The 27,872-nt window shown below is 39.4% G+C and overlaps 4 protein-coding genes across 6 annotated transcripts in view; 3 read left to right on the plus strand and 1 right to left on the minus strand.

The window, feature by feature from the left end:
• LOC117959278 (torsin-1A-like) overlaps positions 1 to 10,123 on the plus strand; it is a 25,831-nt gene extending 15,708 nt beyond the window's left edge. Inside the window, exons 2-6 of the mRNA XM_034896322.1 lie at positions 7,261 to 7,315; positions 7,949 to 8,214; positions 8,300 to 8,475; positions 9,357 to 9,484; positions 9,586 to 10,123. Of these exons, the coding sequence (XP_034752213.1) occupies positions 7,261 to 7,315; positions 7,949 to 8,214; positions 8,300 to 8,475; positions 9,357 to 9,484; positions 9,586 to 9,830 (870 nt within the window). The 3' untranslated portion in view covers positions 9,831 to 10,123. The remainder of the gene's footprint in view (positions 1 to 7,260; positions 7,316 to 7,948; positions 8,215 to 8,299; positions 8,476 to 9,356; positions 9,485 to 9,585) is intronic.
• Positions 10,124 to 10,578: 455 nt separating this feature from the next.
• LOC117959277 (torsin-1A-like) lies at positions 10,579 to 16,169 on the plus strand. Of its 2 annotated transcripts, none has more exons than XM_034896319.1 (5): positions 10,579 to 10,777; positions 12,347 to 12,612; positions 12,720 to 12,895; positions 14,023 to 14,150; positions 14,633 to 16,169. In XM_034896319.1, exons 1-5 carry the CDS (start codon positions 10,579 to 10,581, stop codon positions 14,875 to 14,877), a joined length of 1,014 nt encoding a protein of 337 aa, XP_034752210.1. In that variant the 3' UTR covers positions 14,878 to 16,169. The 2 variants fall into 2 exon arrangements, with proteins under 2 accessions (XP_034752210.1, XP_034752211.1); XM_034896320.1 differs by lacking the exon at positions 10,579 to 10,777 and adding an exon at positions 10,944 to 11,266.
• nsa2 (NSA2 ribosome biogenesis homolog (S. cerevisiae)) lies at positions 13,173 to 20,489 on the minus strand. 2 transcript variants are annotated; one of them, XM_034896326.1, is made up of 7 exons: positions 20,261 to 20,489; positions 19,032 to 19,219; positions 18,780 to 18,930; positions 18,429 to 18,608; positions 18,094 to 18,286; positions 17,658 to 17,768; positions 13,173 to 13,187 (listed from the first exon to the last, which is right to left on the minus strand). In XM_034896326.1, exons 1-6 carry the CDS (start codon positions 20,261 to 20,263, stop codon positions 17,701 to 17,703), a joined length of 783 nt encoding a protein of 260 aa, XP_034752217.1. In that variant the 5' UTR covers positions 20,264 to 20,489; the 3' UTR covers positions 13,173 to 13,187; positions 17,658 to 17,700. The 2 variants fall into 2 exon arrangements, with proteins under 2 accessions (XP_034752217.1, XP_034752216.1); XM_034896325.1 differs by lacking the exon at positions 13,173 to 13,187 and having other exon boundaries at positions 17,494 to 17,768.
• Positions 20,490 to 20,651: 162 nt separating this feature from the next.
• On the plus strand, positions 20,652 to 27,561 carry gfm2 (GTP dependent ribosome recycling factor mitochondrial 2). The gene is made up of 20 exons (XM_034896289.1): positions 20,652 to 20,973; positions 21,064 to 21,148; positions 22,482 to 22,527; positions 22,623 to 22,720; positions 22,837 to 22,962; positions 23,063 to 23,151; positions 23,271 to 23,359; positions 23,457 to 23,517; positions 23,828 to 24,016; positions 24,096 to 24,176; positions 24,270 to 24,418; positions 25,314 to 25,454; positions 25,549 to 25,648; positions 25,736 to 25,922; positions 26,006 to 26,082; positions 26,170 to 26,308; positions 26,425 to 26,610; positions 26,739 to 26,854; positions 26,943 to 27,125; positions 27,221 to 27,561. The coding sequence occupies exons 1-20, from the start codon at positions 20,962 to 20,964 to the stop codon at positions 27,347 to 27,349; spliced, it is 2,283 nt and encodes a 760-aa protein (XP_034752180.1). The 5' UTR covers positions 20,652 to 20,961; the 3' UTR covers positions 27,350 to 27,561.
• The last annotated feature ends 311 nt before the right edge of the window (positions 27,562 to 27,872 follow it).

Raw genomic sequence — 27,872 nt, forward strand, 5'->3', positions numbered from 1 at the left:
CCATGTGGGTGAGTATGTGAGTATGTTCTGTTGCAGTACCATTAATGTTTTTTGGCTTTGACCCAGCTTGAACCTTATACTGTAGTTCCCTCCATAAGATTTTACAACTGTCAGCCAAGCATGTCGGTCCTTTTCGTCATCTTATTAGTTCCCTGCAGGTTCCTTGGCTCAACTTCATATTTCTGTTGTAAACCGTGGGGTTGAATGTGTTTGCCAATGGGACAGGTCCACAGTGGCTATTATGTTGGTTCAAGGTTATTCTAAAATGACTTTAACACCAAGAGACATTTACATTATTCATAATGTTACAACAAATCTGCCAAACTGCAGATGCAGGTGATAATTCTCTCTAGGCTCAGCACTACAAGTGATCCCTTTCACATTGTAATATATATAGTAGCTATAAAACATAAATTTAGTAGCTTTACATTTAAAGACTATGTACTCAAAATACTGAATATAATTCAGTCTAGGCTGGGATTGCCTCCACATGGTGGCGGCTACCAATGCATTTGGAGGGACTGGCTACCAAAAGAAAGAACAGAGAGGTTTGGATTATAACACACACATAATGAGTGTGATGTTATGCCCCCCCCCCCCCCCCCCCCCCCCCCCCCCCCCCCCCCCCCCCCCCCCCCCCCCCCCCGCCCTGAGGCACCATTACTTCACTATATCTTAACAAAGCAAAAATTAGTTTTCTGCTATTTTGATGTTCTGAATGTTGAGTAATGCCCTTACAGGTGAAAGTGGAAAACAACACGTAGTAGAAATGAAATGAAATGTCCCTCTAACCACACACTGTAGCTCACGAGTCACACGTATACATGTTTTCAGGATATAAAGAATCCATTTGCAGGAAAGCCATGTGACAAACATTATATTGAGGTTACCATTCAAGAACATTATCTAAATCTAACTTTGCCCCCCTCCCCCTTAGTCTGGAGGTTGACTGCGGGAAACGTTCACCACCTGAGAGAGGAGGAAGGCTGAGGCGGATGTTGGAAATGAAATCACTTCCTGCTCAGGGTCTGAATATAGTCATGATGGGGTACAGAGGGGATGTTTACATAGTGGACTGCAGGGGCTCCTGAAACAATAGGGACAGCGTGTTTGTTGGATGACGGCAGTGATTGTACTGTAGAAATGTATTTTGTCACTCTGTCTTCATGTAGAGCTCCAGTAATCTCTTTGTTGCTCAGTAATGTCCTGTTGCATGCTGGGAATGCTGTGTTCCCGTTTTTTGCTGTGGAGCAGTCTGCTTTCCGCGGGGTGCCGCAGGAAACCCCTTGGAGGGCATGCATTGCCTTGACAGTATTTGTTAGCCAAACCACATCTCACTCATTTAAACACGCTGTTTTTGAATTACTTTTCATGCTGGTAGTACAGTAGAACAGATCTGAGAGCAGGTGTCCTTGGTTATCTGTGTCAAATGGACTCTTCCTTCCTCTCTGAGCTGTGTCTTGACCTGTTTAATGGGCTCCGTCTCTCACCTAAGCCACAGTCCATAAAGTACACAAACACACACAGTTGGTTTGAATTCTCTTGGTGAAGATGTGTTTTCTCCAGTGCTTTGGGTGATTTGTGCCATATTTTAAATGGGTTAACGGGTCGACCCTGTGGTGAGGATCTAGTGGCAAGCAAAACAAGATCATTCAGTGACCACTATCCATTTCAGATAGCAGACTAAAAGTGTCTAACACTTTTATGACAATGGGTTACCTCTCTAATATATTCAGTCACTCTGATTTCAAATAAAACACAATTTCTTAAACCTGCATTAACTGGGTTTTTGGCACTTGAAGGTAGCGCAGCATGGGCGCTGCTGATGAAAACCTGAAAGTTGTTGCTATATTTACCAGCCGTGTGTGTGTGTGTGTGTGTGTGTGTGTGTGTGTGTGTGTGTGTGTGTGTGTGTGTGTGTGTGTGTGTGTGTGTGTGTGTGTGTGTGTGTGTGTGTGTGTGTGATGGTGGCAAAAGACACGCGGGAACTAACGCAGAAGCTGTTTTGAGTATTTCCCTAGATGTTTATATTTCCATCTATCTGATGGAAGATTTTGTCATCTCCATAGCATCACAGCTGTATAAGATGCAGTCACGAAACTTTACAGATGTGTAACTGAGAATGAAGGCCAAGTTCTAAGGTAAGGTAGGTGGAATTTATGTTTAACTGCTCCTCAGATCTCTGCAGGGTAAATCCAGACAGCCAACTAGACTAATCTGAGTTTTCTGTTAAATAACTAAAAATGCTGATAAACCAGAGCCCATTTTTCTCCCATCCTGGAATGCTGTTTGGACTAACCAGACCCTCCTCCGCAGCTCTGTGGAGGAAGGTCTGGCAGAGGGAGACCACAGCTGGTGTGATCACTTCCTCTGAAGACCAGGGGAATAAAGAAGGGGCCAAATGGCCCCTGTGAATGATATCTTGTTATTATTATTATTATTATGACATTAGATTGTTAATACTGATGCATCAAAGCATCAGTAAATCAGTCATTGCAACAGCAATTTACTGTTGTAGCTGGTTGAGGTGGTGCTAGTTTGTCATTTATATACAGTTCAGTAGTCTAGTGTTTCCCAACTTAGGGATCGGGATTGGATCCTCCAAAGGGATGTTTCCTCTAAGCTTAGTCCTTCTTTGTGAAATCTTGGACAATTTGACATGTTTGTGTAGTAAGGAAAAATCCTATGAGAGGTTTAGATGAGAAAATTTGTCTTTTGTGGACCTTCTAACAGCTCATCAAAACATGCAACGTGACAAGGGGCTCCAACTACGTTGGTCACAAAATGAAAACTACAGATTTAATCAGCAAAGTCTTGTACTTTATATCATATTTATCATTTGTAGTTGTGTCCTTAATCTGAAAAGTTACTAGCCTAACTGTTGAAACATGTAAAAAGTAAATAACCAATAGTTCCTATTTCCCTGAAATGGAAATACTCCAGTACATTGCAAGTATTTAAAGGGTAGTACTTGAATAAATGTTACTTTCCACTAATGGCTATTTGATCCATTGTTGATATGAAAAAAAAGACGATAAGAACAGCTTTAAAAAGGCAACAAACATCAACTCAGTGACTGATATTTAAATATAAACATCAGTCAAAATATATCATTTTGGCCTTATATTTCACTTTCTTACTGTTGCCCATGAGCATGTCCGAAGAAGGCCCCCTGGACTTATTTCTTATATTGCATGGCAACAAGAGCCAAAGGAAGATTACCATTGAACTAATGCATCACATAACACTCTTAATACAACTTAGTCTGATGCATTTTGGTGGGAAAACTAACAGTGTAAAAGACAAGAAAACAGAGTGGGAGGGGTGCTGACAGGAGGATAGATTTTTAGTCTCATTTTATTAGAAAATAAATTAAAACAAACTTTTTGAACGATCACTGTAGCTACAAGATTCAATATTTTTTTGTAGCCCAAGTATTCTGTCTATTTTTCTTGTAAATTCAAATACCCCAGTGGTGGAAACTCTTATAAAACTGTAATTTAGTTATTTGTGTGTTCTGCAATCTGCACTGCCACAAAGACATTACTGTAAAAGGGAGAAAAAAAAACGGTTACCAGACAAAACCAGTGACCCCACCTGGTGGTGTTAAGGGGTATAACAATTCAAATACAAACGTGACTGCACTGCACAGTCCTGTTTGTTATATTTTAACACATGGCCTATATATGCTATATATCTGACTTGTATCAATCTATCCTACCAATCAAGTCTCTGATCTTCTCTCTGCAGATCCTCTCATTGTTGACTTCACAGGATGTGCTTTGGCCCTGGTTTGATTCTTTTAAGTGGCCATCCAGTCCGAGCCGCCACAGGGTGGGGGTTAAGGCAAGGGTTAGATGAGGTGAACAGTGGGGGAGTGGGGGTCAGTGTGTGGTGGCAGTGCCCTCTGTTTATAGTGAGATTAGAGGTTGACCTGCCCCTTCAGTTTCCCCCTTTAATGCTCCAAATCCTCCTCAAGTGCCCTAATTCTTTAACCACTGAATAAACTAGCACTAGAGAAATTAGTGGGAATAAAAGACCTCCACTCAGGAACGTGATAGGATTTTCCCACCTGGTAACTGCAGAGTTAGACATCTTAAAACAGGCAAAAAAATGTGTCAGTCATCAAATTATTTTTATAAAATCCACAGGGACTGGACATGTTTACTCTGCAGGCAAAGTTAATTTTTCCCACTTGAGAAGATGCCCAGACTTCTCAGGCCCTAGAATTAAGTAGAAGTGGCCTAATTTGTCCAACACTTTCATTTTATGACCAAAGACTAAACTAAAGACTTGCTTGGAAGCAAGCCTTTTTTCAAGCCAGTCATGTAAAGGCATGAAAGGAATAGTGCATATGACCTGATTTAAACGTTTGTTACTCAGAAAGTGCTTGCGGAGATTCTAACAGATAACACAGGAAAGTGCTTCAAGCAGGGACAACAGAGCGGGTGTAGTGCTGCTTTCAAGCCTTTTTTCACAGCTTTCACAGCATTATCGAAGGAAGCTCAAATCCCTCCTTTCCCTCAGTTATCTCGGCCCACGGGGGAGTCTGGGCTTTGTCAGGAGTCACTGTCCCCTCGCTGTGCCTTTTCCCTTCCCCGAAGAGCCGACCTGAGGAACTCGAGGAAGAGCTCTGATCCTGGAACACAAGGAACACCATTTGACCTCTTCAACACCAGGAAGGACACGCCGCCACAAAGACAGGCTGGAGGAGAGGAAGGAAAAACACCAGCAGAAGCAGAAAACGAAGGTCCTTTGTTTGCCTTGTGCCTCAGGAGACAGTCTGCGTTGGCAGATTTATGACCACCATCCTGATCAGGAGTCAGCGCCATGGAGACTGGGAGCCCGAGTGCTATGGAGGGAGATGTATCTGGAGCCTGATTTGAATGTATCACTGCTCTTTACTTCACTTACCGAGTTTGTTTAAAACATGGTTGATATGTTTAAAATATCACTACTTATTAGAGTCCATACTTTGTCATTTAGGAGTATCCAATGTTTTCCCAGAACAATGCTGACCTTTTTGCTCTATCTTTTTATAAACATTTTATTTTGTCCATGCATTGACTATACATATCCAGCTGTAAGATTAGCTTTAAAACTGTTCTCGGATACAGTGTCATAATCCACATCCTATCCTCAAAGTGTGCCAAAACCTATGAGAGCCAGGGGCTGCAGAGGCTGCAAAGAGGGTGAGGTACTGAAGGAAACATTTGGAATCTATAAAGCCTCTCTGTCTCAGGCTTGTCTTATTATTAGAAAGCGTATGCTTATGTTGTAAAAACATAATCATGAAATAAAAGGGTTCCCAGAGAGGATGACCTCATGACACAAAGCAAAAAGAGTGCATTACCTCACATTGTCAAAATATCTACAGAAGATTTTGAGTCTGCCATTTCAAATATATCAAGTCATGTCAAGATTATGCTGTTTAGCCTAATATTGCATACATTGTCTCAGTGGGCTTTTCCTGACACAGCCTAAGCTTTCTAAGAGGACAATCTCCCCAAATATAACCAGGTCAAGACTAATTGTTGGCCAGTACTGAATTAGAAATGTCAAAGCTACAATACAATGTTCCCCTGCGCTTCTAGTGGACTTTAAACCTGTGGTTCAGGGGGACCTAAGGGTCTGACGTGTACAGTAAATATGCACATGCACAACTTTCTATAGTGGTCTCTACTAAAGATCAAACCTGTCACGTACTCTAATGCTGCAATGATAATTGGGCTGAAGAGAGGGCATTATTTATCATTGAAGTCAGAAACTCAACCTTACTTAACGTGCCCAGTGTTTTAGTTCATATTTGGCTCCTTATAGGTGCATTCCTTTCACAAAACTCATCCAGGGGTACAGTATGAATTACTTTCAGGATGCTTTTTAAGTGAACAAGGGTAGAGGAGGACAATGTAGGTGTTGGTAATGCAGTCCAGCCTAGACTGTAGCGGATAGGGAAACTGACAAGGAAAGGGTTTAGAGAGAGATGGTGCTTTGGGAACAGTTATCTGCGTCATTTTTCTTTTTTGTTTGTAGCTTTAAATCATAGCATCGGAACAACTTGGTTGGAGCCTTGTTAGGCTAGATTTTTGTTAAAAAATTATTTTGCTAACTTGTTACACTTCATACTGTAACTATGTTCATAGTCTTCAAGGCAATAAGTGGTCTTTGTCTTGTGTGTTTTTTATTTATGTTCATTCATTTGCTTTTTCATTTGTTTTAGTTGGTAACAAACTTCTGAGGGCACATTCATATGAAAGAAGGTATATACCGACCAGTGAGTTTAGTTAGTAAACTAAGTAAAGGCCTAATAATGTTAACATTAACTACTTAACTTAGATTGTCCTCTATTTATGTGGAAACATTATATGTATCCATGATGACCCCAACACTCATGCAACGTGTGATGCTTCTTCATTTCTTTGCATATCTATAAACTTCACTGTGTTTTATTAGGGGACTATAGAGTGACCGTTTGAGTCCCTTGCACAGTCCCCTCTGCACTTCATGATATTGTCAGAATCTTTATAAGAAGAAAATATGATCACGTAACAGCCACCAGTGCCATGTGGCTTGATGCAACCAACAAGATATGCTTTTTTTTATCTCTTACACATGTAAACTGTATATATGTAACTAAAAATGAGTATCACGATTATTAAAATATTAAGAAAGAGGAATGAGATAATCCTTTTGTTAAAGTCCAAATTATTTTAGTTTGTCCACATATAAACCGCCATATGCAGTGTGCAACTGCCCTCTGCTGGTAAATGTGATTTTGACCATGTTAAAAATAAGATGGTGGATACCTATTTATCTTCCGTTTCTACCCCACTTGTTATAAGCCAGTCTGATCCGCACTTACCTTAAGGCCCTTATTGTACAAGTTAATATTGTGCTTTAATACATATTACCGTGTATATATATATATATATATATATATATATATACTTTTACAACGTAATCACATGCTTTCTTATATTGAGACAAACTTACAAATACCAAAAACCACACAGTAAACTGGTGCTTCAGGTCAGGTTGACAACAGCTCATGAAATGCTGTTCAACAAGTTTGCCTTGCGGAAGCTATCATATAAAAAGGTATGCTGAGTCACTGAGGTCTTACCGTGTTTGGATTTGTTTTATAAGATAAAAATGGCTTACTTCTGGAATTAGATGGTTATCATAAGGAATTCATTAAAAATATTTTTCTTCTTTTTCTTTTTCTTTCTTTGTTATTTTCTTATTTTCTTGGTGGAGAAGATCAACACTCCAAGTGAGAGTTGTGATTCTGAATGGATATCCTTTGATGCAGAAGGTGAGTGTGTGAGACGTAAACTGTCTTCACATTTACATGCCTCAAGCTCATGCCTCATGCTGTATATGTTGAGTACGTTTCAAACCAAGGGAGACACTTCTGTAATTATTTACTACTGTACAGTCAAGAGCCTACATACTATATACATACATGCAACACCTTTCACAAAATGTCAATGCAACCTGACACTTGGAGCACTCTCAGGATGAAAGAGTGAAATTGGCAAAGAAAAGAGAAGATGACGGGGAAAACAGGCAATAGATCGGCCCGTGACATTGTGGCCATTTTTCCAAAGGACCTCCACAACTTGTATTTGAGTCTAGAGGATAATGTAAGGCATAGCTTAAGTGATTATTGACCTTCAAACCCAACATCTAACTGGGGAAGATAAGGCAGGTTGTTGACCAATGTAACTTTGACCCCTTTAGGCAACGTTTACATTATTTTTGGGTCACATCAAGAATTAAATAAAAGCAATCCAATTCATGTGTTAGTTGATGTTTGTGTTCATTTTGATGTCATTGGAGTGTCAGATTTCTGTTTCTGAACCTCTGGCATTGAGCTGTTGGGTTATGTCATTACTTGTTAAATTAAGAGAACTATCCTGTTGACTTTCTGCTGTGCACTCTTTAGGTTTCAAGGTTGATCTGGAAAGCAAACTGTTTGGACAGCACATTGCATCACGCGTCATCCTGAAAGCTGTGAATGGATTCATGAGAGATAAAAACCCAAAGAAGCCCCTGGTGGTCTCTCTGCACGGGCGGAGTGGAATCGGAAAGAATTTTGTTAGTAAGCTGATTGCTGCCAATATTTACAAGAAAGGAATGGACAGCAGCTTTGTTCATGTGCTTACATCTGAACTTCACTTCCCGCACCAAAGTAAATTTGAGACCTACAAGGTATGAAATCAAGTAGACACAGTTGAAACATAGTGACATTCTTCTGTTTGAACTATGAATTCAATATGCTATTGTTTCTCTTCAGACTCAGCTACAGCAGCGAATCAAAGACAATGTCAGAAACTGTGAACGCTCCATGTTTATCTTTGATGAGATGGACAAGATGCATCCTGGCTTGATTGACGGCATAAAGCCGTACCTGGGGTACCACAACAACCTGGATGAGGTTTCCTATCGGAAAGCCATCTTCATCTTTCTCAGGTGACAGGATAAATGCATCTGTCAATGCACCAATCAGATTTTTTTTTTCATTTGAACAACAGAAGGGAAAAACACAATAGTGACAAGCATTCTGAGGAATTAATATGTTTATGCAAACGGATCACTGGTAGAGAGATATTTCTTTTATTTTTTATTTTTTTTACAGTTTTACAAATTGTAATGCTGTCATAAAGGGCTGGCATGAAATATTGTATACTACATTATCTAAATGTAGTGATATTGACCAGAGGCCTGTATTAAATGACTTCCCCCTAGGGACTAGGAACGTTTTGAGAAACTCTTTGTATTTCTACCACCAGAGGGTTTATAATTAAGTTCCAGGGACATTATTTTACTCCACAAAGGTAACTTTAGCAGAAATGTGTTTGGGGTATAGGTGTCTGAGGAGCCTAGTGAGATTAATACATAGTTTTTATACTCTACACAAAAATGTACTTTGAGAAAAAAATTGGAGGAAGCTGTTTGCAACTTTTTTCTTTTTGGCTATGTGTAATACAGACATCAATACACTGCAGAACACATTTTGCATCATTAACCATCACTTTCAGTTTCCTGAGATTTGCTTGACGAGGACACAGAACTGCATTAAAATGCTACTGTTGCTAGACAGAAACATCTTTTATTAATGTCAGCCCAAGGGTTTATTTTTCATTTGTTCATTGTACTGTTTGAAAAAAAAAAATCTTATATCATTGTCCTTTGGGTATTTTATTCTATTGTATCCACTACACTATCATTAAATCATTAAATCAATGCTTACAAAAACTGTGTATGCATAGCAGCAACATTGTGTATTGTTTAATAGATGGTGAATGTAAATGTGATACTAATGTGTTTCCTGTTTCTGATCTTTGTTCTAGCAATGCTGGAGGGGAGAGCATCACACAGACAGCTTTAGATTTTTGGAAAGCAGGACGAGACCGAGAAGAGATCGAGCTAAGCGATGTGGAAACATTGCTCGCTTCATCAGCATTCCACAGCAAAAATGGTGAGTAGAATTTTCTGTCACACAGACAAAGATTCCATTCTTCTACTTTGACTTTTATTTTTGCCAACTACTGCTGGTATCTCTTAATCCTCTTCCTGTAGATGGCTTGTGGCATTCAAGTTTGATTGACGAAAACCTGGTGGACTTCTTCGTCCCGTTCCTGCCTCTGGAGTACCGGCACGTTGTCCAGTGTGTCATGGCTGAGATGAAGACCAAAGGACTTCGGCCAGACCAGAACATTGCAGACAAAATAGCCAAAGATTTGCTGTATTTCCCTAAATCTGACAAAGTGTTCTCTGACAGTGGCTGCAAGAGGATATGTTCAAGACATCACATGTACACCTAATGCTAACATCTGATGGATGCATATGATTATTATGGGTAGGTAGATGGATAGATAGATAGATAGATAGATAGATAGATAGATAGATATGTAGATGGATAGGTAGGTAGATATTGATGTGGGTGGGGTGATTAAACATTTAAAACCTGTGTATCATAGCGGGATCTATCCTCTTTTTTTATTTTTATTAGGAATATGATACAAAGTCAAACATCATGGGTTTCACATAATCTCAAAAAGGTAGCCGATGCCAGGAGATGAAGAAAACGTAAGAAACAATAAAAACTAATAGACAGCATTTAAAAGTATATACTAGATCTAGATAGATAACTAAATTATATTGATGCTATAATAAAGAATGTTAAATACACTTTTGAGTAATATGTTTATTTATGTATATGTTTATTTAGTAATATGTTAGATCATTAGGCTAAATTAAACAATAATCTATCAAAAAACTTAAGGAGGGGGGGGGGCTTGGCAAATTGTGATTTATCATAAAATTCAATGAATTAACATTTCTTGAAATAAAAGAGGGATGTATATGCTTTCTTTAACTGTCTATGGAGTTATCACGTCACCTTTGGACTCTGACGTCATATCAGCTTACTGTGGGCATGACAACCACAGCGCCTCCACTGCCAGCAGTCGGCACTGTTTGTTCAGTCCGCTTTGTAGCGCTAACGGGCACACTGAGTTTTTTTTTCCCTTTTTAGCCAAGTTTGATGAAATAAGTAGTGATTCTATAAAAATGAACCCGAAGAAGCGACACGTCCTGCTGCTGTGGATGCTTGTCTGCTCCGGTATGGCCGAGGCGATCGAGCCCATCAGCACCAGCATCGCGGTAGGCATGGCCGCGGCTCTCACCGGGTTCTTAGCCAGCTACCAGAACATTTTCTATTATTTCAACGAGTGCTGTCGACCCGAGTGGATTTATTTCAACAAGACAGGTAACACATGGGTATCCAGCTAACACATTAGCCGCGACCTTTGTAACGAACTGTTATACCTTTAAAGTATCTATTTAACCTTTTTCAAAATTGTAAAACAAATTCTGGTGCTGTGGTTGAACACAACAGCCATCAAAGCTTGCCGTGTTTGTCGCGTGTTTATGACGTGTAAGGAAGTTCCCCGTTGTAAAGAAGCTAACGCTAGCTAGCTAGTTAGCGCCTGCTGGTGTAGCGCGGTTTGAACCGTGGTGTTATGGTTGTTTTTGCAAACAACAAGGACTGATGCCAGCAATCAAGTGGTTTCGACAATGAAAGCGGCACACTTATATTTGTCTTTGCTCGTTTTTTCTTCGGCCAGTGTGCTGGTTAACGCGTTTGAGCCGTTCACAACCACAGTGGTTCTGGGGATCGGCGCGGCGCTGGGGCGGACAATCTACAATTATTTACACGAAAGTTGCGATTCAAAATGGATAGGCTTCAATGCAACAGGTGAGCATGTTGATGTGTGTAGACTGTATGTTTAATGAAACTAATAGGGGAAATAATTTAGGGGACCGTGCTGTCTAGACATAAAGTGAAAGTGGCATGGCTTGAGTGTTTTATTATATGGTCTGACATTTCCTCAACAACAGCCCTTTCAGACACCCTTCACACCGTTTAAGTTTAGGCTTTCATTTTTGATTGATGGGGACACCTCATCTGACAACCAAGCCCAACTCAGCACAGTAGTGGAAGGAAACTAACTAGAGCATTTACTCAGAACTGTTTTGAATTAGAATTCTATCTCTAACTCTAAAACTTGCAGCCTATTGCACTTGTGTGTTTCAACTTAATACTTCTATTCCTCTACATTTTAGAGGCCAATATTGTAATTTTCCCACTGCATTTGGATGTCATATTTAAAAAAGTCCCATTGGGTTAACTGGAACAATGCATTGCCACAATGATGAAAACAGGGCTGTTTCTTACAAGACAGCGACTGTACTTAAAATCCAAAACAAAGTAGTCGCTAAGATGCTGAGGTAGGGCCTTAATGGGGCTGTGTGTCCGTAATTTGCTGATCTCAAAGCTATAGTCTGTAACTTTATCAATGGAAAAAAAACAACCAAAAAGAACACTGCGATCGATAAAAAAATAAAATTAGGTATATTTTATCTAACTGTAACAGGTGCGTACATTAACTACATAAATCACCGCCCACATCCACGTGACTTACCATAAAAGGTGCAACAACAAATAAGCAATGCAATAAATTCCATAAGGTGCACTAAATCAGTTCATGACTCCCACAACGAAGCTACAGACCTATAAGATGCACTGTTATTGATCCCCAGCCGGGAAACCGTTTTTTTACAGCATAAGTAAATACAGAAAATTAGAGAAAGTAACAGAAATAAACAATAAGAGGTATACAATTCAAATAAAGTACAATAGAAATATACTATGACAAGAGATAAGGCAAGATTTTCATGGCTTACAGTCTCAGCTAAACCATTTCCTAAGGAAGATGCGGGGATAGGGGTTTGAGTCAGGTGTTTGCAGCCACTAATCCTGCTGTGCTCTCTTTAGGTCTGGACGTTGACTTGGAAAACAAAGTGTTTGGACAGCACATTGGGTCGCGCATCATCCTTAAAGCTTTGACTGGATTCATGAGTAACGACAACCCGAAGAAGCCCCTGGTGCTCTCTCTGCATGGACACACCGGCACAGGGAAGAACTTCGTTAGCAAGCTGATTGCTGACAACATTTACAAAGAGGGCATGGACAGCAGCTTCGTTCATGTTTTCACATCTGAACTTCACTTCCCACATGCAAGTAAATTGGATACCTACAAGGTAAGATGACAAATCCGGATCAGATGGAATCCATCCAGACGTTCATTAGAAACACAGTGACTTTACTTGTTTGACCTTTTTATATATATGTTACTGTTTCTCTTCAGTCTCAGCTACAGCAGTGGATCAAAGGCAATGTCAGCAACTGTGAACGCTCCATGTTTATCTTTGACGAGATGGACAAGATGCATCCTGGCTTGATTGACAGCATAAAGCCGTACCTGGACTACTACGACAAGCTGGATGGAATTTCTTATCGGAAAGCCATCTTCATCTTCCTCAGGTAAAAAAAGATAAAAGGAAAAAAAGGCCAAAAGTATTCCCCTGAGTCTAGGCATGCATTGCCAGACCGTCCTCCACAGCGCTGTAGAGGAAGGTCTTGCCAGTCCACACAGCAGTCTGGGATAGGAGACAAACACGCTCTACCAATCCAATCTACATACTGTGTAAACTGCCTTCTTATTCATGTTCTCTCCTGAAGCCACCACCAGGAAATGTAACCTTAGATCACATCGGCAAATCATGCATGACATTGATAGTGCTTTATAGTTTTTCACTTTTATCCTGGTATAAATCTGCACTTTATGTAGCCTATTATCTGACTTTGAAACTTTATGTTGTCCTGCACACTTATGTTTTTCTCGGCTAGGTCGCTGTTGCAAATGAGAAGCTGTTCTCAACGGCCTACCTGCTTAAATAAAGATTAAAGAAAAAAATTGATAAATTGCAAAATCAACTTAAATTAGACTAAAATTTAAGTTTAAAATTAGGCTTAAGGACTATTTGAGTACTAAATGCACATGTGCTGGTACTGAGCGCTGCTGGTGATTATGTTGAGAAGAGGTTAAATTGCCAAATGTCTTTTTTTATTTTTACTGTATATTTTAATATGGAACTACCATATTGCTGCTGTCTTGGCCAGGACTTCTTTGAAAGAGATTCTGAATCTCAATGGGATTTTTTTTCTCGTAAAATAAAGGGTAATAAAATAATAATGGACAGATTGCTTGCTGCAAAATCCTCGGGATGGAGCTTCCTTGGGACGTATACGTTCAGAAGTTGTTAGTCGTCTAACAGGAAACGGATTGGACGGATGGTCTCTCTATCTGTATTAACTTGAAATTTAGTGATATTTAATGTAATTCTAGCAGAATCTTGACAATGCCAAGTTCTTTGCGTTTGACATTAATCTATAGGTTGTTCAATGGCGAAATGTATTTGAAACACTTTGCAGCCTTGGAGATATATTTGGTGTGTTGGGGGTTTGGATCTACAAGCTTGTATTTCTATGACAAACTCAAAAGCACAGCGAAATATAGAAACTCAAAATTTAAATCTTTCTGAAAATCATTTGCTGCTGCACTTAGAGGCCAATGCTAATGCATTTTGCGTATCTGGTCTTCCTCCTAGTAATGCTGGAGGGGAGAGCATCACGCAGACAGCTCTAGATTTCTGGAAAGCAGGACGGGATCGAGAAGAGATCGAGCTTAAAGACCTGGAAACGTTGCTCTCTCTTTCAGTTTTCAACAACAAGAATAGTGAGTATAAACAAAATCCACACTTCTTTTGTTTTGCCGGACACTTGTTTGTTATCATCAGTCAGAAATCAGATTTTGACGTTCTACTTGAAGTAGAGGGGAAAATATATCAATATGATATCGATATCGTGATATGAGACTAGATATCGTCTTATATTTTGGAAATCGTAATATGGCATAAGTGTTGTCTTTTCCTGGTTTTAACGGCTGCATTACATTATAGTGATGCCATTTTCTGAACTTACCAGACTGTTCTAGCTGGTGTATTATTTTCTTTTGCCCAATTTGTCATTTTATCCACATACTGATGATTATTTATCAAAAATCTCATTGTGTAAATATTTTGTGAAAACACCAATAGTCAACACTACAATATCGATGCGTCATTGGCATGGAGAAATGTTGTCAAAAATATGGTCTCATTTGATTTTCTCCATATTGCCCAGCCCTAACTGGACATGTCTGTTCATCTCTTCCTATAGGTGGCTTGTGGCATACAAGTTTGATTGACAAGAACCTGGTGGACTTTTTCGTCCCGTTCCTGCCTCTGGAGTACCGGCACGTCGTCCAGTGTGCCATGGCCGCGATGAAAGCCAAAGGACTTGAGCCGGATAAGAACGTGGCAGAGCAGGTGGCCAAAGATGTAAACTATTTCCCCAAATCTGAGAGAGTGTTCTCCGTCAAAGGCTGTAAGACGATAGAGAACAAGTTGCACTACTACACATAATGTCAGCATCTGACGGACACTCGGATGCCGACGTTATCCTCCACTATGTGCACTTTTTAAAAAAGAGAAACACTCTCCGCCTAGTAATTAAAGCGAGGATGTCAAGCTGACTGAACTCTGAGGACGGAGGTTACTCTGTCTGACTTTGTGGCCACATGGAGGACTTCAGCAGGCCTTCTCAAATGTTGCATATTGCTTACACTGAATGCGGAGGCTGATGAACGGGAACGGCGCCAGTTGAATGAAAAAGTAATAAGACTGGAATACTATCCTTTGTAAGTGATCGAGGGGCTTGATCCCCGTTTTACACCGCGGTGAGAGTCTCAAAGGCGGTTTTCCTGAGAGCTTCTTAATGAGTTAACAGGCTGTCCTGTCTGTAAAACGATGGCATTTCACTGTTGTGCATTTGTTTAATTTTTATGTGTACTCCATCATTTGGATTACTGAAAAAAAAAAAAAAACAGCCTTAATTTCTTTTTAATTATACATTTTTATTTTTGTTTTATTTTTTAGATCTACGGATTTATTTTACACACGTCCACTGTACATACATCTTCATCAACAGTTAAATTTGGCCTTAGTAGTCCCCACTCAAATACATAATGCAGATAACTCTGTTTTATATGTCATATTGAAATCATTAGCCAGATATGTTTTCTACACAGTTTAGCCCCACACTTTAGATATCCACTTTGGTTATTATTAAACATGTTAGTGTTATACGTAAGTAATATACACTGTTATTGACATGGATGTGTCCATAGTGAAGTATTTGTAGATGTAATTTAGCCTTTTAGTCACATTTTGACTGGACTCTGCAGGGTATTTGTACACTGTGTATGAACTCAGGATAGTTCCAATTATCGCAAACCACGATTTTACCAAAACTTAGATTTTTGTTATTTCTTAAAAATCCAGACAGTTCAGGACACCAATCTCTAACATTGTATATATCTGATTGGTTGATTCCCCAATTACTTGGATTTAAAATTCAGCTAAAAGGCTTCTTTCAAAACACAAAACTGTGTACTATATTTAGTCTCTAAAGAGAAGGAGGTCATAGCTGTGGAAAACTTTGTTGTCGAAGGAAATGTACTGATGGTTTCTCAGAATGTGACGGTTTGCTGTCAGTTTTAACATTAACAACAAAAAAAGTAATGAAATGTTTTTTATACAATTGCTCACTGTGAAGGAGCATTGATTGTGTGAATGGAAAGCCAACACTAGCAAGCTTCTCTGCTGTAAACACACCAGACAAACAAATCAAATAAAACATGGCATTTTCTTAGTGTCACTGTTTCTGATGCAGGCTTTCCATCAGGCTGAAGAGCTTTGAACCATAGGGTGACCACAAATGAGCTGGTTTCTGAGAAAAAGATGACCCTGAACATGAGGTAACATCTGATATATGCTGATCTGTTTTTCTTAGTAACCTATCTATAGGTATGGACACGTGAAGTTGTAAAAAATGTTAAAAATAGCAAAGAACACAGAATATCTTTGGATGTATACAATAATCCTAAAGGAAGCTAAACTAGTATCAATGGCAAGCTACATCAGTACATTCTCTCAGTAACCATGTTCATGTTGTCCTGTTTGTTTCATGTACCAAACTTTATTAATTCCACTTTTTCTCCCCCTTCAACCTTAAATCACTTAGATTTTCTTGCCTTTATTCACTGAAAGTGATTGACGTGTCAGCTGAAAACTCGGACTAAAATGAGTTGTGTAATAAGGAAATAGCTTGCAAAACACTATGGTGCAAAGTGCAACTCTAGGCCCAAGGCTAAAACAACGAAGAGAAAAAACAGCTGTCAGAACGTGTTGGAGAGGCCTGAAGATGTTGCAGACAGGCCCGGTCCTTCTGCCATGGAGGGTTAGCAGCTAAAGTTTAAATAGAAGGATCGCTGGGCATTACTGTTTTGTTAATGCTTTCACACTAAAAAGCATTCATTCAAACTTTTAAAATTGCAAGGGTAAGTGCATCCCAGATAGACTCATTACGATTTAAGATATTCTAGTTGTTTAGTCAAATAAGTTCAAAGTTAAGGTCAGGAATAATAATGCCAACCCGTTGGACTTTCCAAAGATAAATTGGTTTATCACGATTTAAGTTAAATGCACAGATGTGTTCCGCCCCAGGTCTCCCCAAATGGAGCTTTATCTCCAGACAGCAATCAATTAGTGATGTCACTGAATACGAATGCCAGCCAACTTTTAATTTGTTCTGTCCATAGTTGCTGCCTGAGCAAGCACAACCTACCCAAAACAATGGCGTGTTTGAATTTAGTCGACCAATCACAACAGAGTGGGCCAGCTGACCAATCAGAGCAGACTAGGCTTTTCAGAGCTCAAACAGTGTTTTATGCAGAGGAGCTGCAGTAATACAAACTTATTTCTTTGAACATGAAAACATATATTCGATTAGTCCCATAAAACAAATATGATGATGAAAAGGCGAATAATAGAGGCTTCACTGTTAGGATTGCTTAACCCACGCCTTTCAAAATTCGCCTTAGCCTTCTTTATTTATGTTTTCAGGGCAAAAAGCTAGGTTAACTATTCTCTTATTATATGGAGTATTTCACAAGTAAACAAAGAAGAGGACAAAAAGGATCTGGTGTCATATCAAGTTTATATCACATTTAACACATTAATCACCCCTTTTTCTTTTAGAAAAACTTGTGTTGCCAATCGCAGCATCAGCGATCGTCCTGACAATCCCGTGATTTGAAGCCCATCACTCGTCACATCTTTGTGTTCTTTGCTGTTATAAACACTCCTTGAGATGACCAGGCACAGTCTGTATAAAGGTCAAGAGTCTTATACCAGCAGGACGGCATTAATGCAGCCATCATTCTCTGGGTTATTTGTCACTTGGGCATATTTACCTGGGAAGTAAAAGAAACATTCAGTAAAAACGTTATATATTAATATTTCACACAAATGGATCACGGTATGACTCTAGTCCTTTAACACCTTTTTGATGTTATGTGATGATCATGTACATGCATGTGCACACTTCACCCAGCTAAGGAATACAATCGGAAATTTCTACAACAATATCCATTTGCGTTCATAAAGTTATTGCTAAACCCAAAAATAGAATTTGGATTCCTTGTTAACAAATGTTTCTGAATCATTTGCAAAAAAATAGGGAATAGACACATTACTGTAAACACAATGGATTTATGGTTTACACAGATGAGCACTTACCCCAGACTACCTTTCCTCCCTGTGTAACCAAGCCCAGCTCGCTGACATTGACCTCGACGACTGTTCCTTTAGTGATGACTCCCAGAGAGGTGTAGAGGGGTGAGGAAGGGTTCTTCTTTACTCCCAGGATGGGAAGGCAGAACGTGGCCTTCAGCTCTGGATGTGTGACATGAGCCTTCTTAAAACGCAAACCCTAAAAGTAGAATAAAGAGAAGCATGTCATTTAGGAGTTAGGCACCTAATTCAAAACAGAAAGTGAAGAAACAGCGTTTTAGATTAGTTGAAGTGTAGAATGGAACGAAACATTTCAATTTAAAACTATACTGCGATCTTACCATGGGTCTGATGAAGCGCTCGTATTTGGGAGGTTTACGGGTGAAGCCGTCGCCAACAAAGCAAACCTTGGTGACCATTCTCTTCCACGCTTTCTTTTGTCTCTTTCCAGTTTTGATGACTTTGAGCACCTCTGTCTCTCCCTGGGCGCGCACCTTTGGCAGGGGCACCTCCCATTTACCCTACAGAAAACATTACACTTGTGTGAATAGAAACCAATAACTTATCTATATCATTACCATAAATTTAACAAATGAAAAAATCTTTTGCACAAAAGCAGGAAAACTTTTAGAATCTACTAGACAACCACCAAAGAAACAGGTGCCGGCGAGTGGAGTTCATCTGGTACTTACAGCCTTTTCTTTCCTCTTCTGTTTGATCATGTTGGAGAGGACCTTAGCACGGGACTGTCCCTCTCTGTCCAACAGGTAGGCTGGCACTGCTCCCTCTGGCGTCTTATCATCGTTCTTCTGCTTGGTCCTTCTCTGTTCATGCATTTTGATGCTGCAAAGAAAAGTTCAAATTGTTTAGCTTTTTATTGGACATACTTATCATGGTTTGTTTGCCAGCATTTGTAAAGACAAAGATTTTCTGTATATACTCACGTCTTCTTCATCTGAATCTTCTCTGCGTGTCTCTGTTTGTGGTACAGTTTGGCCTTCAACCCAATCAGCTTCCTGGCTTTGTGGGACCGCTCGTGAGCCTCACGGCTCTCCTTCTTCCTTTTCTTTTCATGGTGGTCAAGGCGGTAGCCATGCCGCTTGCGATGTAACTCAATGTGCTCGTTCTGGGGCTAAAAAAACAAAAACAACAACATGCAATTCAATTCAACTTCATTATCAAGTATATTAAAACGCACAGGTTTGGAGCAGTAAGCAGAAGTAATAACTACATTACAGGACACTACATACAGTATAGAATCTCTAATGTGCTTATTGGTAGACGGTTGACAAACTGACATCCATCCATTGCAAAATTTACTTTTGGCATTAAACAAATGTTATGTTACAAACTGTTAATATTACTCCTACTGCAGCCCTTGCATGTAGTATTCCTTTTTTAGTGGTTTTTATTATTCAAACTGGCACATTTCCATAAAATAAAAATCAATCTAGAACTTAATTAGTAGATAGTTTATTAGCAATTCTGGGCATTTGTCATGCAAATGAAAAACATTCAACTTATCAAGTGCATTTCTGTGTTTGTATATATACACATAAATATCCCACTGAGACAATTTTTGGTTGCATAAAAAGATTAAATTAATATATAGATATATCATATAGGAAGATAGAACAATAATTATAATAAACAACTGTAACATGTTAATTGGAATCAATATAAATCACTTTTTATAATTACATGCAACACCTTACAGTAATGTATACTTCATTAGTCTCACAAGTGTCAAATGTTTTGACTCTGTTGTTATTACACACATATGCTCACTACCTATCCATGCCAGCAGTTGGGAGGGGGTTTGGTGACTTGCTTAAAAGCCGTCCACCCCCATACTTTGGGCCGTATGGGGACTTGAAACAGCGAACTTCCGGTTCCCAAACCAACGCCGTACAGACTGAGCTACGACCTATGCCATCATCAAAGAGCTCTAACGTTACACTAGTTAAGGTCATTTCATGCTCATACACCTGTTATTTCATTGCTTCTCGTGTCCGCGAGGCCATATAGATTTACAGTGTAAACAAACACCAGGGCAGAGAAAGCAGCAGTCACACTGCCACATGTGAACTAAAGCTAATGCTAGCACATGCTAATCGGTTAAAACGCGTAACAAAAGTAATATAATGCAATTTAACAACGCTTGTTTTCTTACCATTTTGTGTTTAAGGTGTTAAATGTTACGGGGAATACGCCAAAGATGGTACCAGTTGGTAAAGACGCAGAATATTCGGTGTTTTTCGCTAGAGGCTGGGGTCGTTTCGATGTTGTTTCCCCGACGCCGATACTTAGAGGAAGTACGTCATCTTGACCCAACAGTTAAATGTGAACGTCTTAGTAAAAACTTGAACTGTCTCTGGTAAAAAACCAAAAGCTTACGTGACACTGATTCACGCAAAGACAAAACACATTGATTCACATGATTTAAAAAGAAGAAGTATTTGTGCAAATAATTAATGCATGACTTTATGTAGGCATATTTAACGTGTACAGTTTTGTATATTGACGGAACCACTCGTGGCCGGAAATATAAGCTACACACGCGTATACTTGTTTCTAGGGGTGTATTTTGTAGCCGCACCGTATGAAAGCGTGACATTTAACGTCAGATGATGTTGTTTTCTAGGACGTTGTATTGATTTGGTCTGGGATAAATTCAATATCTGATAGCTGTAGCCATACGTCTCCCTCGTTTTTATTTTCTTAGTGTCATGGTGAAGCCATTGCCATCTGGCTGACATTTCTCTGTCTTCTTTTAACTGCTTAACAATGGTTCGTCTGAAGTTAAGACTAAGGAAACAGCTTGGAAGATAAGCAGACATTTAGATACACATTAGAGTCTGTCGGATATTAAGCATGATGATGTCGGTAAGTTATAATTAACAAATCAAACTGCTGTCAGGGATACATCTTCTTAATGCCATGTTGACTTCATAACAGCGTCACTGTCATCCACAGGGAAGGTATGTGCTAGCTGCTGGGCTCCAGTGCTGCAGATGCAGAGTGAGCTGGCATGGAAAACGGCACTACAGCTTCCTTCCAGGTACTTTTAATTCATAACTAGATCCTTTTTTTTTTATCAGTGTTTGAGTTAGTTTTCAGATCCTTTACTTAAGTGAAAGTAAAAATACCCCTACAAGTAAAAGTCCTTTACAAAACCTTATTTGGCAAACGTTTGTAAATATCTTCAAAGTAAAACACTAGGGTTGTACGATATTGACAAAATGTGATATTGCGATATAGATGAGGAGTATTGCTTATTCATTTTGATATTTTTAAGCGTATGTAAAATTACTAAACTTATGGTAAAATGCATCGAAATAGTTTCATGACAAATAAAACAGGTTTTCTAACAATACGAGGGTTATTTAAACTGACATGAAAACATGAATGAATAAATAAATAACGACCATGTCAAGAGAACAGGACATATTTGAAACAATAAATATACTGTAATTATTAAATATATAAACTTATCGCAACACTTTCAATATAATATTGAGCAACGTGATAAAGATATTGAGTCAATATATCATGCACCCCTGCCTATGAAACACTGCATCCCCTGTCAGTGTTTTAGTATTATATAATGTTTCTGAATCAATAATCCTACTGCATTTATGTGTGCAGTATGTTGCATTTTACTGCTGCATGTGTTTAAGGTTGTGGTATTTTTAACTTCTCTATATACTGTAGTTATAGCTGTAGTTTAATTTACAGCAATACATCATATTCTGAGATTATCATATGGTTGTAGCGTGTGAGAACGGTGTATCTCTAAAAAGTCAATTCTTCATAGTGTCTGAAAAAAAAAAAACAACCCTGTTTTCTACTTTGTGACGATGCATTTTCCGGCTGATCCAAGAATCTTAGCTTTTTAATAGTTTATTTAGCTTAAGCTATGAGAGAATTTTCTTAAGTCATAGAGGCATACTTCATACTTCAGTTCATCACAAACATTCAAAGCAACCAAATGTGGGGATGCACGGCTTTCACTGGATGGGATGGATATGAAAATTTGTTATTTTATAAGTAACGTGGAACTAGTACCTATTGCTGTCAGATGTGGAGTATAAGGTACACTGTTTGTCTCTGAGATGTGTTGGAGCAGACCTATAAAGTTGCTTAATTATAGAATACTATCATTTAATATTTACGTACAGTACTTGTACATAGTTACCACATTCCACCACAGGTTATAATTAGCAAGGTTTTTCAATGCGTGATGCACACAAGTTAATTAATTGATTCATTAAGCAACAGAAAACTAGAAGATTCCAGTTCCATCTGGTAAAAATTTTACAGATGTTTTGTGGATTTTTTCCTTTTCACATCATTATAAGGCATATGTTTTGCTGACATGTTCATTGTTTTAGATGATGTCAAATCATTGCGGGCTGTGGTCAACCCTGATATATCCAAGTAAGTAATTTCATTCTGCAGTCAGTTCTTTGGAGTTCTGTTTAGATTCGGCTGTCTTCTGGGCTCAGTGTTAACTTTTTCCACTGTATTTGCAGGATCCGAAACATCGGCATTATGGCCCACATTGATGCAGGAAAGACAACAACCACAGAAAGGATGCTTTATTACTCTGGCTATACGAGAGCACTGGGAGGTAAGAAGGATGGTACAAACAAGATGTGGACATAGTAAATGATTTGGTACCCTTGAACTTTATTTCCTGTTTGTTTCTGTCTCGTTGATGTATTTTTGCTACTCGGTTGCTTTCAGACGTGGACGACGGGGATACAGTCACAGATTTTATGGCTCAAGAGAGGGAGCGTGGCATCACCATACAGTCTGCAGCAGTCACATTTGATTGGAAAACTCATAGAATAAACCTCATAGACACCCCCGGTACAAATAACGTCCTTGTGAAAATAAGATTTCCCAATGGAAATGAGAAGAGACTGTCACTCAATTATGACAATATACGTCTGTGTGTGTGTGATTCCAGGACATGTTGACTTCACTCTCGAGGTGGAGCGGGCACTTCGTGTTCTTGATGGGGCTGTCGCAGTGTTTGATGCTTCAGCTGGTGTTGAGGTGAGTCCACTGCTTTTAAACTACTTTTTTATTCATTTTTTTATTTTTAATATATGGTGGTCATGTTATTGCATGCGCTCTTGACACAGTTGCTTCTGTTGCCTTGAAAACACCAACAGGCTCAGACTCTGACCGTGTGGCGACAAGCAGAGAAGCACCATGTTCCCTGTCTATGTTTTCTGAATAAGATGGATAAGCCTGCAGCAAAGTGAGTGACTAAACCATATGGATGCTGTCTATAGACATGTTTTCTTTCTCATTCTTTCAAAATTTAACTGGAAACTTTTTTTTTTTTTCTTTCTCAGCCTACGTTTTTCCATTCAGAGCATAAGAAAGAAATTAAAAGCCAATCCAGTCCTCCTGCAGGTAGGCCTTTTAAAAAAGCACAGCAACTGTTGCATAACATTATAGACATCCCTTTGAATTGAATAACATCAGTACTAATCTAGCATTCAAGTAGCATTCACTGATAAGAATACAGGTAAATAAAGCTATGATTATAAGTTTACTGAAACGTGACTTAGAACACACATCGTCACAAGCAGGTTTTTTGTGACTGGATAATCAGTACTGACCCAATCAAAAACAAACTACAAAGAAGGTAACTGTCTAAACCTACAGGGAGTATGTCACCATGTGATGCAGTTGTCTCATAGAGAGCCATCCTGTTTCATAGATTCCTGTTGGCAGTGGCAGAAACTTCTCCGGTGTGGTTGACTTGTTAACCAACCAGAAGATGATATGGAAGCCAATATCTATGAGACATGATGATGGACGAATGTTTGAAAGCAAACCTCTCGACCAGTCGGATGAGCCAGAACTTTTGCAGGAGGTCAACGAGGCCAGGGCAGCTTTAATTGAGCAGGTATAATATTTTTAGCAATTTTGGCATATTTAAATGTTGAGATCTTCTCTCCAGTTTAAATTTCTGTCCTCAATCACAGGTTGCTGATCTGGATGATGAGTTTGCGGAACTGCTGCTGACTGATTTTAGCGACAATTTTGATGCTGTTCCCTCAATCAAAGTAAGTGTTGTATTGTGTTGTGCCACAATATAAGCCAGTAAAGCCACACTTTTGCTTGTGTATACAAAGTAAACCGTGTTAATGTGTCCCCAGCTGCAGGAGGCTGTGCGGCGGGTGACTCTGGCCCGTAAAGGCGTCCCAGTACTCTGTGGGAGCTCTTTGAGAAACAAAGGTGTTCAGCCTCTTTTAGATGCCATCACTGCCTACCTGCCCGCCCCCAATGAACGACACCATGATCTGGTGTGAGTGAATTCTTTGACTGTCGTGACATTTGGACAATTCTAGCATTTCTCTGTCTAGGTTCTGCATTCCAAAAACTGCTTTTTAATTTAAAAAAACAACATATTTTTAACCATTTTCTCTATTTGTGCATTGTCAAGTATTAAAACTTTCACCGCTCTGAATGAGGAACTCCTTGTTAGAAAAAGGGGAAGTCTTGCATTGCAGACCTATCTACACAGCACAGTGTCAGTGTTGGAATACAGTCTGGCTACACTCTTCATTTATTCTGGGATAGGGGAAAAAAGCTGTGGCTCTATACCGACCCTTTTCTGTTGTGAAAGAACTGGCAGTAGGTACTAAGCTTTAATTTCCTTAGAAAGTCAGATTATTTGAATTCACACGCTAATGGTTAACAAAAAGCTTATTTAAGTCATGTGACTCACATTCAAGTGGCCCCCTGGAAACGGTTTCCATTGTTTTGTGTGCTACTTGCAGCGCGTCTCTGTATTTGGTTGTGTTGTCTGTATTTTTAGTGCGTTGAGTCCGTAGGGCCACTGCATTTATAGGCTGAAGTTAGTGGTCTTTAACACAACTTTGTTAAATGTGGTTGCCTGGCTCTCACTTTACTTATTCAATGTGAGGTCTGTGGAGTAGTTTTCCTTGTCACGTTGAATTTAATGGGTCAGAATGAGCCTAAAAAGGTGTCTGTCACATTGAATGCCACAATTAATGTTAAATGTAATGTTAAAAAAAATATATACAATTTTTTTTCACTTTCACAATTATTGTTAAAATAGAAAAAAAAATCAAATCATACTAAAAAGTGTCCTTTATGAATATGCCATGCTTTTAAGAAAATGTTTGTATGTACCTATGTTCCTTGTCACACCCTAAGCTCTGTTCATCACCCTACAGGCGGTGGTACAAGGACGACTTATGTGCTCTGGCCTTCAAGGTGCTGCATGACAAGCAGCGTGGTCCTCTGGTATTTCTCAGGATTTACTCTGGTACTCTGAAACCACAGACTGCTGTCCACAACATCAACAGGAACAGCATGTACGTGGTTTCCATTACAATTCCTTACAATTTTGACCCAACTCATTATTATGATATGTCCAAGCTTTTACTGTTTGTGTCATGTTGTGTGTAGTGAGAGGATGAGCCGGCTGCTGGTGCCGTTTGCTGATCAGCATGTAGAAATCCCCTCGATGACAGTGGGAAACATCGCTCTGACTGTTGGACTAAAGCAGGTACAACATCATACATTATAATATTTATTTGCTATTTTAAAGATGTCCCCCTTGAAATGTTTATTTTTTTTTCCCCTTTCACTTAAGACAGTTACGGGGGACACTATTGTTTCATCGAAGGCTTCAGCAGCAGCTGCAGCCCGCCGAGCCCAAAATGACGGCGTGGAAAGCAAGAAGCATGGCGAACATGCCAGCGTTGTCCTTTCAGGGGTGGAGGTCCCTGATCCTGTTTTCTTCTGCACCATAGAACCGCCCACCATGGCCAAACAGGCTGGTCAGTGACAGTGATTATAGTTTAACTACACACCCTCCAGCAACCTTGTAGTCACTCACACATTGTATTTTATTTCCTGAAAGATCTTGAGAATGCACTTGGCTGCCTCCAGAGAGAAGACCCAAGTCTTAAAGTCAGAGTTGACCCTGACTCTGGACAGGTAATGCCATGATTGGATTAGCCAAGACTTTCTTCAGGCAGAGAATCTGCTACTAATTAAGAGTCAACTAATTGTCTCTATCCTCAGACCATTTTGTGTGGGATGGGAGAACTGCACATCGAGATCCTCCATGATCGAATCAGAAGAGAGTATGGCATTGAGACTCACCTTGGACCGCTACAGGTGGCTTACAGGGAGTCTATTCTCCACAAGGTCTCTACTATAGGTACAACAATAGTTTTTTTTGTAATGTGCATTAGGTTAAGGGCAAAATAACTCATCTACTAAGTACTGTACCAACTTTTGTTCTGTACTTATTCTCCGACTTAAATTTGAATGTAGATACGCTGGACCGTACTGTTGGGGAGAGACGACATCTTGCGACAGTGGAGCTGGCTGTCACACCTCTTGAAATCTCCACTACCAGTAGTTCATGTGAATTAGCGTTTACAGAGGAATTGGGGGGGCAACTATCACCAGAAATAAAGGCGGCAGTGGAGAATGGAGTAAACAGCTCCTATCTTCAAGGTATCATTTAACAAAACTAATTTCTTCTCTTGCAAACAAGCCCTGCCCTTTTTCACATTGCCAGATTTGTTTATTTAAGAAGTTACTGAAACACACACAAAAAAGTTAATGCCTGCTTTCACCTTTAGGTCCATTGCTAGGATATCCTTTAAGGGGTGTATCGACACTAATCAAAAGTGTCAAGATGGAACCAGGAACATCTCCTGCCATGGTGTCCGCCTGTGTGTCCCGCTGCATGCTGAAGGTAAACCAGTATGCGATGCTGTTGCATCAAAACTGTGAACTACAGGATCTTCAATAGATAAGCCACACTTCTGTTTCTTTGGATGCAGGCTCTAAGGCTAGCTGGAGGTCAGGTCCTGGAGCCAGTGATGTCCCTTGAGGTGACTGTGGGGGAGGAACGCCTTAGCTCTGTGCTGGGGGATTTAGCCCAAAGACGAGGAACGGTTCGAGACATACAGAGTCGTCATGACGATAAGGTGCTGCTAGCAACTGTGCCCTTGGCTGAGATGATGGTGAGATTACATTCAAATCAAAGATTTTAGCTGTTTTTGGTTCATTTGGTCACTCCGAAAATGATTTACTATTCATACTCGTTTCTCTATAAAAGGGCTATTCCACCATCCTGCGAACACTGACATCTGGCAATGCTACCTTCTCCCTGGAGCTGGACACCTATGAAGCCATGAACCCCCAGGACCAGAACACTCTTATTAAAAGAATGGCTGGTCTGCTGTGATTTCCTGTTTAACAATTTGAAACAGTTCAGCAATGGGACCAATGACCTTCTAAAAGAGAGGCATTGCTAGTACCCAAACAGATTTTCCAGGACTAATGGTACATATCAGACTAAGCAAGTACAATGCTATTTATAGTATGAATATCCACTGGAGGGAGGACATTACAAATGTTAGTGTACAATGTTCTTTGCGAAATACAAAATAAACGTGAAGCAAAATGTTGTTTTTTTGAATGAAACACGAGAATCAGACATACACAACATATCAAAAGTTAAAAAGGTCATAGTGTTGTATGTCGAAAAATTCAAAAAGGTCAGTAAAAGTCATAGTATATTATGTCGAAAAAAGTCACATAAATAGATAGTAAAGTATGTCAAAATGTCATAAAAAGTCAGTATAGTATGTCAAAAACTATACTATAAACACAAAATAGGCACAGTAAAGTATGTAAAAACAGTCATTAAACATAACAATATAGTTCGTCGAAAAGAGTAAAAAAAAATAGGTATAGTATAGCATATG

Source organism: Etheostoma cragini, chromosome 16 (genome assembly GCF_013103735.1).
Source record: "Etheostoma cragini isolate CJK2018 chromosome 16, CSU_Ecrag_1.0, whole genome shotgun sequence".
Lineage (NCBI taxonomy): Eukaryota > Metazoa > Chordata > Actinopteri > Perciformes > Percidae > Etheostoma > Etheostoma cragini.

Bases quoted from the DNA above. Each gene is read 5' to 3' on its own strand.
- LOC117959277 (XM_034896319.1), top strand. From the start codon at position 10,579: ATGAACCCGAAGAAGCGACACGTCCTGCTGCTGTGGATGCTTGTCTGC. The intron at 10,778-12,346 runs GTAACACATGGG...TGCTCTCTTTAG, and splicing joins GATTTATTTCAACAAGACAG to GTCTGGACGTTGACTTGGAA. The intron at 14,151-14,632 runs GTGAGTATAAAC...CTCTTCCTATAG, and splicing joins AGTTTTCAACAACAAGAATA to GTGGCTTGTGGCATACAAGT.
- nsa2 (XM_034896326.1), bottom strand. The intron at 18,931-19,031 runs GTGAGTATATAC...TTTTCTTTGCAG, and splicing joins AAGATTCAGATGAAGAAGAC to CATCAAAATGCATGAACAGA. The intron at 17,769-18,093 runs GTAAGTGCTCAT...TTTACTTCCCAG, and splicing joins GGGAGGAAAGGTAGTCTGGG to GTAAATATGCCCAAGTGACA.
- gfm2 (XM_034896289.1), top strand. The intron at 24,177-24,269 runs GTAAGTGTTGTA...ATGTGTCCCCAG, and splicing joins ATGCTGTTCCCTCAATCAAA to CTGCAGGAGGCTGTGCGGCG. The intron at 25,649-25,735 runs GTACAACATCAT...CTTTCACTTAAG, and splicing joins TGACTGTTGGACTAAAGCAG to ACAGTTACGGGGGACACTAT.